The sequence below is a fragment of the Tamandua tetradactyla genome, chromosome 21 (genome assembly GCF_023851605.1).
Source record: "Tamandua tetradactyla isolate mTamTet1 chromosome 21, mTamTet1.pri, whole genome shotgun sequence".
In the NCBI taxonomy this organism is placed as follows: Eukaryota; Metazoa; Chordata; class Mammalia; order Pilosa; family Myrmecophagidae; genus Tamandua; species Tamandua tetradactyla.
In genome coordinates, this window is record NC_135347.1 from 16,238,279 (window position 1) to 16,252,961 (window position 14,683).

The 14,683-nt window shown below is 37.9% G+C and overlaps 1 protein-coding gene across 3 annotated transcripts in view; it reads left to right on the forward strand.

The window, feature by feature from the left end:
- The window catches only part of MCC (MCC regulator of Wnt signaling pathway), a 614,110-nt gene that overhangs the window by 116,848 nt on the left and 482,579 nt on the right, over window positions 1–14,683 (forward strand). For all 3 annotated transcript variants that reach the window (XM_077138931.1, XM_077138932.1, XM_077138933.1), the window contains exon 2: window positions 10,589–10,833. In XM_077138931.1, coding sequence (XP_076995046.1) covers window positions 10,589–10,833 — 245 coding nt within the window. The remainder of the gene's footprint in view (window positions 1–10,588; window positions 10,834–14,683) is intronic.

Genomic DNA, 14,683 nt, shown 5'->3' on the forward strand with positions numbered 1-14,683 from the left:
ATAAGAGTAGCCTCCAGATTAGCCTCTCGACTCTATTTGAACTCTCTTAGCCACTGATACCTTAGTTTGTTACATTTCTTTTCCTCCTTTTGGTCAGGAAGGCATTGTCAATCCCCATGGTGCCAAGGCCAGGCTCATCCCTGGATGTCATGTCGCACATATAGGGGATGATAATGATAGTATTACTTTTATCAAAGCAATTCATGCACATAGTAAAAAAAAGAAATCATAAATAAAGTGGTACCAAAAAGCTATGACAATGCATATATCTCCTTCCCGCCTTGCTCTCCAACCCAAGTCCACTCCCCACAGGTGATATCTTTTTACCAAAATATACTTTTAACACATTTAGCCCTGAGTGATAATCGTTATTTCTGGATTTTGAGGGGCTGTTTCATATATCTGTAACATGGTGTTTAGAGATAAGAATGAAGCCAGTCGGGTTGGGATTAAGGTAATTCAGAATACAGGGGTAAGGAAGACATTGCCTGTATTTTAGAACTTGACCTACTCTTTGAGACCAAAGGAAGAAAGTTTTATTATGTCCAGAACCTAGGTTTTCTGTAGCACATAATCTAACTCAACCTGTCTGGATAGATCATTCAAACAACCCAAACACAGGGAGCCCAGAATAAGAATGAGAGCCTTTTATCCTATAAAGCTTAATGAATGCCTGGATACATCCCAGAGTATATTAAGCAGATAATCAAAAAAGTATTGGCAAAGTCCCTTGATGATGGGAGAAAAATTATGAAACTATTAAACTTTACCACCCAGGAAACTCCAGATACTGTGCCAAACATTAGGACACCCAAAACAATAAGCCAAACCTTTGGTCTTGAGGCTTGCTCTTGTGAAGTTAATGTTTGTAATGGAGAAACTTACCTTACCTATAGGGATACCTAAGAGTTACCTCCAGAGAACCTCATTTGTTGCTCAAATGTGGCCTTTCTCTCTCTAAGCCCAACTCTGCAAGTGAAACCATTGCATCTCCCCTACATGGGACACAACATCTGGGGTAAAAGATCTCTCTGGCAGCGTGGAGATGACTCCCTCTGGCCCTGGCACTGTGGGATCAACAATGCCTTCCTGACCAAAAGTGGGGAAAAGAAGTGGTACAAATAAAGTATCAGTGGCTGAGAGAGTTCAAATAGAGTTGAGAGGTTTACTGGAGGTCACTCTTATGCATGCTTCAGTTAGGCATTGCTACCTATCATAACTTGCCAAACTCCAACCAAAACCATTCCTGCCAATTCTAAAGAATACTGTTCTAGTTTGCTAGCTGCCAGAATGCAATATACTAGAAAGGAAATGGCTTTTTAAAAGGGGACTTTATTAAGTTGTAAGTTTACAGTTCTAAGGCTATGAAGATGTTCAAATTAAAGCAAGGCTATAGAAATGTCCAATCTAAGGCATCTAGGAAAAGATACCTTGGTCCAAGAAGACCAATGATGTTCAGTGTTTCTCTCTCAACTGGAAAACACATGGTGAACATGGCAGCATCTGCTAGCTTTCTCTCCAGGCTTCTAGTTTGATGAAGCTCTCCCAGGGACATTTTCCAAAGGTCTCTGGCTACATGGGCTCTTGTGGTTCCCGTAGCTCTAAAACATCTCTCCAAAATATTTCCTCTTTTAAAGGATTCCAGTAAACTAATCAAGACCCACCTGGAATGGGTGGAGTCACAACTCTATGGAAGCCATCTAATCAAATGTTGCCACCCATAATTGGGTGGATCACACCTCCATGGAAACAGTCAAAAAGCTCCCAGCCAGCAATATTGAATGAGGATTAAAGAACATTGGCTTTTCTGGGGTACACCACAGATTCAAACCAGCACAAATACTAAGGGCATATTCTACAAAGGTTCCATGCACTAGGGTAATTCTTCAAAACCTACAATCTTTAGATGGGTCCCTGGAACAGATAAGTCCTGAAATGCAGAGGGGCTGGCCTTTCCAAAATGTCAACTAGTTCCATCCCCCTATACCATGTTATCAACAGCCCCTTCCAACATGAAAAAGTTAAAATGGGAATAGCCCAAATACCCCTAAAGAGTGGGAGGAAGATCATCAATGGTGGAATTATACAGAGAAGATTGAGTTTAACAAATAAGTGAGTATGAGTAGTGAATCATTATTCTGATGTTTCTTTTAGTCCCCAGAACCTTAGAGTAGCTCAAAATAAAATTGTGGAATTGTAATCCATCCCAAACTCTGAAATCTGTACAACAACTAATTGTTGCGATATACTTTGAAATTTCTTGCTTTTATGTATATATGTTATTTAAAAAGAAGGAGGAGTATAACAGAGAAGATAGGAGTTAACAAATGAGGATGACTACTGAATCATTAAATGATATTTCTGTTGGTCTCCAGAGTCTTGGAGCAGCTAGAAGAAAAAAAAAATGAAAAAATCATGGAACTATAACCCATATCAAACTTTAAAATCTGTTCTGTAACTACTTATTAAAGTGTACTTGGAAATTTATTGCTTTTTTGTATATATGTTTTTGGTAGTTAGATTCAGTTGTCAACTGGCCAGGTGAGCGTACCTAGTTTTGTTGCTGCTGACATGAGCCAATGGTAAGTGAACCTCGTCTGCTGCTAATTACATCTGCCGTCAGTTAGGAGGCGGGCCTGCTGCAATGAATGACGTTTGACTTAATTGGCTGGTGCTTAAATGAGAGAACACAACGTAGCACAGCCTACGCAGCTCGGCATACCTCATCTCAGCACTCGCAACTCAGCCCAGGCCTTTGGAGATGCAGAAAGAAATCACCCCGGGGAAAGTTGTTGGAACCCAGAGACCTGGAGAGAAGGACAGCAGAGATCGCTGTTTGCCTTTCCATATAAGAAAGAATGTCAGTGGAAAGTTAGCTGCCTTTCCTTTGAAGAACTAACAAAATAAGTCCCCTTTTATTAAAAGCCAATCCGTCTCTGGTGTGTTGCATCCCTGCAGCTAGCAAACTAGAACAATGTTATATTTCACAATTTTAAAAAATTTTAAAAATGTACTTTTAGTTCTCCTGATCTTTCATCCATGATACTGAATAATTTGCTTACACCTATATATTCTGATTACTCAGTTTTGGACAATATCTTTATACCATGCTATGAAAGGGAAGGATAATCCTACTACTTTCAGTCCCACTCCTCCCTCTCACTGTTGGTCATACACTGACTGACTCCACACCTAGAACCTTCAGCGTTTCTAGGCAGCAGCCTAGCTGCTACCAGCTCTGCCCCTCCCTTGTGGTACATACTAGGCAGAGATTTTTAGTGCCTATGTCATCTGTCACTATTTTCCTGTCTCTTTTCTATTGTCCTGAAATTTGTTGAAATCTCTCATCCTTTCATAACCTCTTCTCCTTTTATCTTAACTATTGGTCTGTGTATTTCTTATTTATTTTGAACTTCACTTTAATAATGTCCCTGAGAAGCAGTGATGAAAGCCAAATGCATTTGCTGTACCAGCAGATGTACCAGACACTACCTACTCTAGACCAGAAACCTGTTTCTTATGACCTCTTTATGATTTTTTCATACTTTGAGTATTCATGGAACTGGATTTTAGAGTCTTCTAAATTACATTTTGTGTATGATTCATATTGAGCAATGAGGGGGAAAATGGCTTTTAGACTTTTTCTGTAGTTCTTTCATGAGCAACTATTTCTGGAACACCTATTAGATCCAAAGTTCTTTGTTAGTTGAGAATTTTGAACAGAAGCATGTAACCAATTAATCAAAGTTAGGATTGCTGTAGCATAGCCCTCAGTCCACCTGGATTTGGGGTTTAGTATCATTGTGCGGGAAGAATTCTCTGCCCCTGAACCTGAATGACCTAAACCTATCTTTCCTGTTATCTATTCGATGTTAGGCTATGAATTTTCTTGAATGATGAATAGCTCCATTGAATTTTCATTTCCTACTGAATATCTTTAAAAGCTAAGAAAGAAGAATAGACAAGAGAAAAAAGTTCTTTTGTATACAGAAAGTAAATGCTATGCCTTGTTGAACCAGGTAGTTTTGAGTTAGAAACATCCGTCTTCAGTCATTTTTTAGTTCTGCTGCCTGGTGATTAATATTTTCTACAGAACAAATTATGATATGACTTGGCCAGTTCCTTTAAGATAAAGTAGAATCCATTCCTTTCTTGACTCATGGTGATATACTCCGAAAATAAGTATCTAGAGCACTTGTAACAATAATGTACTGTCTATACCCCACTAGTAGGAAAGAAGCTGTTAGGGAAGAAACTTTTGAAGCCATGTTTTAAAGAAAAGAAAGCTGGTTGGTACAGAGGAGAACTGATAGCACAACAGTAATAGAAAACATTTATTTTCTTTAAAGATACCTCTCTGGGTCTGGAGTCATAGTCCCACTAATATGGGGCAGTAAGAGGAAGGAAATGGTGGGCATCAGGGAGATTTAGATTTGTCAGGTGAACTTTATGTTATTTCTTTCATTTCAAAATTCTCGTAAGGCTTAATCAGCCTCTTTGGGTCAATTCAAGGTTTAAATTGCTACTAAGCCTGCTTTTCCCTTATTAAAGGGGTTGAGTAGGCCTCCTGCCCCACTCCCCGTCCCACTTCAACAAGATACCTTACAGAGGCAACAAGAAATGTATGTGAAAACATCCTCTGGTGTGCATGCTCTCCTCTGGATCCTCACTGGTGATTGGTGTAGGCTCATCCTCAGCTCTCTGCAGTTTTACTTGCAAGTGTAACCAAACCAGCTTGGACTTTTAGTCATCTTGCAGTCACCTATGGCTTAAGTACACCACTCCTGCCATTTGTCTCCACTTGTGATATCTTGTACATCTACTGATGCTCAGAACATCCTTGCTGTGCTGGTTTGAAAGGATGTATGTCCCCTAGAGAAGCCATGTTTTAATCTAAATCCCATTTCGTAAAGGCAGAATAATTCCTATTCAATACTGTATGTTTGAATCTGTAATTAGATCATCTCCCTGGAGATGTAACCCCATCAAGAATGGTTGTTAAACTGGATTAAGGGAGATGTGTCTCCACGCATTTGGGTGGGTCTTGATTGGCTTACTGGAGTCCTATAAAAGAGGTAACGTTTTCGAGAATGGGAGATTTGGAGAGAGCAGAGAATGCTGCAGCACCTCAAAGTAGAGAGTCCACCAGCCAGCAGTTTGGAGATGAAGAAGGAAAATGCCTCCCAGGGAGCTTCATGAAACAGGAAGCCAAAAGAGAAAGCTGGCTCTTGACACAGTGCTCGCCATGTGCCCTTCCAGCTGAGAGAGAAACTGTGACTGTGTTCGCCATGTGCCTTCTCAGTTGAGAGGGAAACCCTGAACTTCATTGGCCTTCTTGAAACAAGGTATCTTTCCTGGATGCCTTTGATTGGACATTTCTATGGACTTGTTTTAATTGGAAAATTTTCTCAGCCTTAGAACTGTAAACTAGCAACTTATTAAATTCCCGTTTTTAAAAGCCGTTCTGTTTCTGGTATATTGCATTCTGTCAGCTAGCAAACTAGAACACCTGCCTACCTGCACAACTCCTTTTCCCACAGCATCATCAGGACATGTAGTAATCCCAGGGTCTCCTGCACACGTGTAAAATGAGGAATTAGGGATGTGGACCCTATCTCAGGCAATCCATCCAGACAATGCCCTTGTTTCCACATCATCTAATCATGGCAGAATATCAGATCTTGATTCCCCCTCAGTCTGTCTGGAGTTTCTTGCAGGAATTTTATCGTCTTGCTCTTCTTTTGCTTTGACCTAGTCCCAGAAGCATGCACCCAGGCAGCATCTTCACCCTAAACACATTCTCTCTGGAAGTACCTCCTTCTGACAGCTAAGCTTTCTCTTTCCAACTCTCTGTCTCCTTCATGTTTCTCATATGTCATATCCTTCATCATCTCAACAATATGACTGTATCAAACATTTATTATCTATTGCTGTACAACAAACCACCCCAAAACTTAGTGGCTTATGACAACAACTATTTTATGGCTCATGATTCTGTGGGACAGGAATTCAGGCAAAGCTCAACAGAAATGGCTCATTTCTGTTCCATTTTGTATTGGCTGAGGCAAGCTGTCCCATGCTAGAAAACCCAAGAAGGCCTCATTCACATAAGTGGGACCTGAATGGCTTGAATGGCAAGGGTTTGCTGGGATGGTGGTGACCACATATATATCTGGTGCCTTGGTCCTCCTCCATGTAGTCTTTTTCCCCACATGGTTTCACATCCTCCAAGTCCTCTCTACATGGTCTTTCTCCAGCAGAATGGCCTAGACTTCTTTATCTTGAGGTTGGATTTCTAAGGGCTGGATTCAGAAATCCTAGAATTTTATTTCTTCCACATTCCATTGGTCAAGACCGAGTTCCAAAGCAAGCCCAGATCCAAGGGTGGGTAAATAGCCTCCACGAATTGATGGGAAGAATAACAAGGACACATAACAAAGGTGTGTGATCACAGATGGTGTGATTCAGTGAAGGCCATTTCTAGCAAGTTATCACAGTGGCTTGTAGAAAAACTCTGTGATCCAAATTCTCTAGACTTAACTTGATATGTAAGGGAGAATTTTTGTTCTTTCTTTTATTTTCTCATCATGTTGATAACACAATATAACTTTGTAGTTTTCATCCATACTTAATAAACAAGGAGAGCACACATGCAGATGTTTGTGGTCCTTCTGTTTTTGTTTTTGTTTTTGCATGGTAGGCACCAGGAATCGAACCCAGGTCTCTGGCATGGCAGGCGAGAGCTCTGCCTGCTGAGCCACTGTGGCCTGCCTGGTCCTTCTGTTTTAATATAAAAGTATTATAAATTAATGACCTTGAGTAATCAATTTGCTCATATTAATGCTATCCATAATTGTGTTCACATAGCAAAATTAAGGTAGCTTTGACATCCAAGATGCTGGATGGCAGAATGAAGAAGATAACAATTGGAATCACACCAATTCGGTTTACATTTCTTGCTCTGTCACATATTACTTCTGACTCTTTCAACCTTTATACCTTATTCTGTAACATAGGGATAATAGTGTTCCCCTGCAACCATGTTGATTATCATTTTTAGTTATGTATTTCTAAACTGAAAGAGTGGTACTGGTAGCACAACATTATGAATGTAATTAATAGCACTGAATTGTACACATGAAAGTAGTTAAAATGGGAAATTTTTGTTACCATAATTAAAAAAAATTAGAGAGAAAAAAAGAACTAGTTTTAATTTAGTTTTTAAAACTAGCACTTTTATTTAAAAGTTATAATCTAGCTTAATTTAGTAGAGTACACTATATATAACCTGTCAGTGGCCCACATTTTTAAAGTAAAAATGCAGTGTTATACATTCTCCCATGAACTGGCATTTCTAGAAAATGGACGCTTTCTTTGAGCTGCTTTCTGAATGGAGCGTGTCAAGTCTTACAGAGCTGGGTTTCTCACCAGGGTGCCCGGGTATTTTAGTGGGCCACTGGCAGGGAAGAGGGGTGGGCCTCTGCAGACCGATTGTTCCACTTAATGAGATAGTCAGTTGGTTCTATAAGCATTCTTTTCCCCTGAGCAGTTCCTGCTTAATTCTAAAGACATCATGAAACTGTGGCATTGTGAAAGATGTATGATCAATAATTATAAAATAATCATAGTAATGGCTACGGTTTATTGAGTACTTAATATGTACCAGGAAACTATACTAAGTGCTTTACATACATTATCTTATTTATCTTCAGAGCAATTCTATGAGAAGGATACAATTATTATCCCCTTTTTTTTTTTGTATGCTGTATGGTACGGTCACATTTCATTATTTTTCCATGTGAGTATCCTGTTATTGCAGCACCATTTGTTAAATTTTTGTTTGTTTGTTTTGTTTTGCTTGTTTGTTGTTTCTTGGGAAGTTCAGGGACTGGGAATCGAACCCAGGTCTCCTGCATAGCAGGCGAGAATTCTGCCACTGAATTACCCTTGTACCCTCTATCCCCATTTTTAAAACCTAAAAAATGACAATGATTTGTGAAAGTAGTGTAATACATTGTGGAAAGTTAAGAAATATAGATGAACAAAAATAAGAAAATGAAAACACCATATTCTTACCGCCCAGAGATTACTAATGTTAACAATTATTATGTGAATTTAAAGAATTTAGAAACCTCTTTATTTCCCACCAAGCCTAATTTTTAAAACTATTGATTAAAAATCTTTTTAAAATTCTTATTATAGAACTTAAAATCTGAACATTGACTCTTTCTGTTTACATTCCTGCTTTAACAAACCTAATAATCTCTAAGTCTTGAATAAATCCAGTTGAACAGGCAAGCAGTAAAAAAAAAAAAAAAAAGGTATGCATATGAATGCATTAAAAACAAAATTATTCCAATGTATCAATCAGCTATTTCCTGGATAACGATTAAAAAAATGTTCCACATTGCCAGGGAAATTTACTCCCCTGGGAGTCATGTCCCACATAGGGGGAGGCCAGTGAGTTTAACTGCAGAGTTGGCTTAGAGACGCCAAATCTAAGCCACAAAAGAGGTTCCCTGGGGGTGACTTTTAGGCATAATTATGAGTAGGGTTAGTGTGGTAGTTAGATTCATTTGTCAACTTGGCCAGGTGAAGGTGCCTAGTTCTGTTACTGAGGGCATGAGCCAATGGTACATGAACCTCATTTGTTGCTCATTACTCCTGCAGTCAGCTAAGAGGCGTGCCTGCTGTAATGAATGATGTTTGATTTAATTGGCTGGTGCTTAAATGAGAGAGCTCAATGTAGCACAGCCCAAGCAGCTCAGCATGCCTCATCTCAGCCCTCGCAGCTCAGCCCAGACCCTTGGAGATGAAGAAAGAAATCACCCCAGGAAAAGTTGTTGGAACCCAGAGGCCTGGAGAGAAGGCTAGCAGAGATCGTCCTGTGCGTTCCCATGTAAGAAGGAACCTCAGCTGAAAGCTGCCTTTCCTCTGAAGAACTAATGAAATAAATCCCCTTTTATTAAAAGCCAATCCAACTCTGGTGTGTTGCATTCTGGCAGCTAGCAAACTAGAACAGTTAGCTGCTTCTTTGCAGGAATACATTTTATTAGGGCAAGCCCCAAGATTGAGGGTTTGACCTATTACACTGGTGACCCCAATGTTTGCGATATTGTAGGGTAATTCAGGAATTCTCCAGGTGGGGAAGCTTAATACTTAAAATTTGGGGCATCATACTAACCTGCACAAACCAACAAGATTTCACTCAGGAGTCAAGGTGCATGTAATTACAGTGTTTGAATAAATGGACCATACAAGTTAAATTAGATACTGTGCTATGGAAAATTAAAATTTTGCACCAAATAAACATCTCTTCCTTTGGTCTCAAATAGAACTTGAAGTTTTAAAACACAGTCAATAGCACCCTTTACCCTTTAGTTTGATTTACCTTCATCCTTACTACATCAGCTACCTTCATATCTCTAATTAAAGTCTAATTTCTTTTTCAGCTTTTTAAACAGTAGGTGAATGTGGTAATGCTGACTTTCCTAGCTGGAGAACTCTTACCTCTGAGTCTCAGCTGTCACACAGATACCCAAAGTTCCAGGGGATGACCAGGTTATTCACAAAGAGCTCAAGATTTCAGAATTTAGAAATAACTGTTACAACTCAGGAATAGATGTGACTGCTCTAAGAGTTTGCAATCTAGGAACATTTAATTCAAATCTCAGACTTCGCTCATTATAGTTACTCCATACAACGAGCCATTATAATATTTGACTTTTCAATTCTGGTTTATTTCACACAACATACTGTACTCAAGTTGTATTCACCTAGTTGTATGCCTAACAACTTTGTTCCTCCTTGCAGCCACTCAATATTCCATTGTATGCATACACCACAGTTCACCCTTCATCAGTCAGTATACCCTTAGGCCACCTCAATCCATCGCAAATCATGAATACTGCTGCAATAAACGCCAGTGTGCAAATGTCCATTCATTAGATACTCCCACTTTTGTACCACATTTACAGTACATGTCTAGGACCAGGAGAAAATGGGGATTTTGACTTCTAATCTAAATCTTGAAGCTTACTAATTGCTGATGGAAAGATGGAAAATACTCAAAGTAAATCAAGAAATACCAGAAAATTCCTATTAAATAACATTTTAAAGAATTTCTAAAGTTAGCTATTGTTCTAGAAACCTGAAAGCTATGCTTGTAAAAATTTTTGTTTTTATTTTACAACTTTACTAGATTTTAAACTCTGCCAAGAGTAGAAACAATGTCTTTCCTATGTTCTATAACTTTATTTTACAGTACGATTATAGGGCTACACTCTACAGGTTATCCATCAATTTCAAAAGAAAAAAAGAGGGAGGGAAGGGTGTGGAGTCAGAAGAAAAACAGAACAAAGGATTAATAGTTGCCTCACTCTTCCAAAGAATAATAGAGTTGTTGTCTAGAATAAGCCAGATGAAACAGATTTTTGTGTACTTATCACTTTTCTAGAAGCATTGGCAAAATTGGGAATAGGATTACTATGTGTGGATATTTTAAAGAAATACTTTTCTTTCATTATCTACTTTCTTTAAATCAAATATCTTTCCTAATAAATTTTCTTTTCTTCAATTCCTTTTATAGAAATGACTTGATGATGGTCTGTCGCCAATTGAATATGGAAGGGTCTGTGGCTGAGATCATGAATCAACTGGGTGCAGATGAAAATGGGAAGATTTCCTTTCAGGATTTTACAAGATGCCGCATGCAGCTTGTTAGAGAAATTAAGAAGGAGGAAGTAGAGCTTTTCATGAAGTCAGACAACTCTTGTAACAAGAAGCTGAGGAATAGAATTGCTGCCTTGCCCACAAGCAGTGACAACAGTTTGGGTAAGGTACAGCAGGTGACAATGTGAGGGTGCGCCATTTACCCTGCCTTATGATTTTTGTAAAAAGAGGTGGCCTCCCCAGCCGGGGGCAGTTTGTCTGGGGCTGTTTTCTTAGCCACACTTCTTAGGGCAGTGCTCACCATTTCCCCCAAGTTTTGTCCTATGGCTTTGCAGTTCCCATTTTACTGCTTGCTTGCTTTATTTTTACTATTTTTTTGCTTTATTTTTACTATTTTTGTTGTTCCATTTTGCAAGTATAATAATGCATTTAAATAGGTGTGGCAATTAGAGATTAGAGAGGAAGGGCAATTGGATGGGAAAGGAGGTAACTGTATCAGCAGGCTTTAGAAACTATTTAAGAACTTCAAAGTTTAATGCAGTTCTATGGAGTGTTTTTAAAGAGCGTTTCTTTTTTTATTTCCAGTTAAGGTTTTTCTATAAAGACATTTTTGCTATTCATAAGTATTATTATTTCTTATTGGTGCAGAAAAAGCAGTTGGAAAGAAGGCCCTTAATGTTGATAATTATTGAAGTTGGGTAATAGGAACATAGGGTTTATTATACATATTGTTTTAGTATGTTTGAAATTTTTCATAAAAATCTAAAACGAAAGGAAAAGCGACATCTTAAAGGCTATCCTTCAGGGTTTTTCCGTTGAAAATGTCTTGGATCTTTCTGTTTCTTTCTCAGCTAGGTACATCTAGTGAAAAGAAATAAAGCTCCATGTTAATTTCCATCATTTGTTATACATAATACTAATTAGCATGGATAATTATATAGTGTTCCCCCCAACATAAAAACATACATCCTGAACAATGCTCCTGGCAGTCAAATAATTTGAAGCATTATTGTTGAGTAATTGCAATGATAAAATTGTTCACATTCCCTTTTGCCTTATTGCCTTAATGGATTCCACTTTAGCTTCAAATCAGATGTCTGTTAATGCAGATGCTCATGGCATAAAATACAGAAAGCCTTAATTTTTGAAATAATATTTTTCTGATTAAAGTAATATATATATTTATTGTGGAAAATGAGAAAATAAGAAAGGCATGCAGAAGAAAATGAAAATCATCTTTAATCACCCTACCCAGAAATAATCACTACTACTTATATTTTATATATTTATTTCTGTTCTCTCTCACTTTCTCTCCTCCCTCTGTGTGTGTGTGTGTGTGTGTGTGTGTGTGTGTGTGTGTGATTTGTTTTTACTACTTTGCTCACGTAATTCCTTTTTAGTTTGATACTGTATCCTGCAGTCTTTTCTTTGCATTTTTGTGTAAACATTTTCCCCTTGCTTTTAAATACTATTAGAAAGCATGATTTGGGGTGCACAAGTGGTTCAGGGATAGAATGCTCGCCTTTCATGCAGGAGACCTGGGTTCAATTCCCGGACCATGTACCCCCCCCAAAAAAAAAGTTGATAGAAAGCATGATTTTTAATGGCTGCATGACAAAAAATGAACACAGTAAACATTTATTAAATTAAGGAATTGATGGAATTATTTTTGCTAGGCTGTACCTTCTTATTAAGAATAAAAATAATATATTCTTATATATAAGAATTTATAATCTTATATAAATATATAAGCACACATATTTAAAGGGTTAAGTTAACTGTGTTACATCCTACATTTGAATATCATACAGTCATTAAAATGATGTATAAATATGCATCAAATGTATATACAGAAGTAATACTTATGAGGAAAAAAGCTGTATTGCTTAATTATCAAAAAAAAGTATTTTGGGCAGTGTGGCCATGGCTCAGTGGCAGAATTCTCACCTGCCATGCCAGAGACCCAGGTTCAATTCTTGGTGCCTGCCTATGCAAAAAAAAAAAAAAAAAAAGTATTTTAAAGTATAATACGTGTTTGTAAGTATTCTAAAAGAGAAAATATGGAAGAGTTTCTGCTCACATTTAATGGTTTGTCAGAAAATCAGTTTTCATTCAACCTTTTATATAATCCTGTGGCCTTTCAAAATGAGCAATAACTGAGAAGAGGTGAATCATAAAGCACATCTTGAACTGCGGAAGTACCAGAAGATGTGAAATCTCTTACTACTTTATCCTCATAGTTTCAGAGTCAGAATATTTGTACATGAATCCTGGTTCTGTTGCTTACTACCTACATGACACTAGACAAGTTAGTTAACCTCTGTGCCTCAGTTCCCTCCCATTATTGTATCTAAAAAAAATTTAAAAGAACTAATATGTAAGTAAAGCACATAAAAGAATGCTTAGCACATTATAATTACTAAATACATATTAAACTAATACTGTTATTATTACTACCACCTAGTTTTAAGTCCTGGAGATTGTCACAATAACAACTTGTATATTGAAAAACAACCTCCTATTCAGTCTAATGTGATTCAAACTCATTTAAAAATCTACAATAATTAAAATAAGCAAACATTTGTGTGTTCAATTAGTCCCTTTCTTTTCTACATAATTAATCACTCCTGAGTCTATACAGTTAAACTCTAGTATTTCCCTTCTTGGATTGGCGAGCAGTCTTAGTTTGCCAGGGTTGCTATGACAAATACTGCACAATGTGTTGTCTGAGACAACAAGAAATTAATGTCTCACAGCTTTGAGTCTTCTCACAGTCTTCTGGGTTCTCTAATTGCATCTGAATTTCCTGTTTATAAGGCTTCCTGTAATATGGATAAGATTCATCCTACTTCAATTTGTTCTCATCTAAAATAGAATCTTCAAAGATCCTGTTCACAAATGAGAACACACCTTGATTAATAATAAATTAATTAATAATTAATTAATATCTTCAAAGGTCCTTTTTATAAATGGGTTCATACTCACAAGGAACACAGAGTGACATGAACATGATTCAATCCTCATTGGGGAGGACATCTTGCTGTGTCTCTGTATCTTGTCCAACTACAGCCACATTTCTCCACTCCTCTTCAGAGCAAAACTCTTTGAACAGGCTGTCTACACTGAATGCTTATAAGTCGTCATCTCTCATTCATCCCATTCTTAGCCATCTTCATACCACTCCACTGAAACTTCTTGTTGCCTCTATGTTAGCCAATGCAGTGGTTTCTTTTCTATCCTCATGAAGGTCTTAAGTATTCAACTCAACTGACTACTCCTTCATTCTAGCAACATTTCATTTTCTTCTTGAATTTCTTGACATCTTATTCTCCTGGCTTTCCTCTACTCTGTTGGCTTCCCTTTCTCAAAAAAAATTGTTTTGAACTCTTCTTCCCCATATGATTGCCCATACAGTGTTGCAGCCACACTGGCCTTCCTGCTGTTCCTCTAACTAGGCAAATTCAGCCTGCCTCCAAGCATTGTCCTGGTCTTTCCTCTCGTCTTTGCCTCTAACCCAAACACTTTTCTTCTTCATCTTCTCATTGACTGGCTGACCCTTTGCTGTTACTCGGGTTTCAGCTTAAATATTCCCTCTTCAGAGAGGCCTTTCCTAAATACCTAAGCTAAAGTAACCTCCCCTCATTCACTCTTTCAAATGCCCTTATTACTTCATTCCTCTGATCCTTATCTGATATTATATTATGTACTTACATGATCACTTATTTATCTGTCTCCCAGTAGAATAAAAGTTCCATTACAGTGCTGATGACCTCATTTGTCTTCTTTATTGCTATACCCCAGCATTTACTGTCTGGTGTTTGGTAAATGCTGTATGCATATTTGTTGAATTGATGAAGGAAAGAGAGAGAGGGAGGGAGGGAGGACGAGAGAGAGAGAGAGAGAGAGAGAGAGAGAGAGAGAGAGAGAGAGAGAGAGAGAGAGAGAGAAAGAAGAAGAAGAAAGGAAGGAAGGAAGGAAGAAGCGTCATGCACTGGGTTCATGCTGTTTTAGG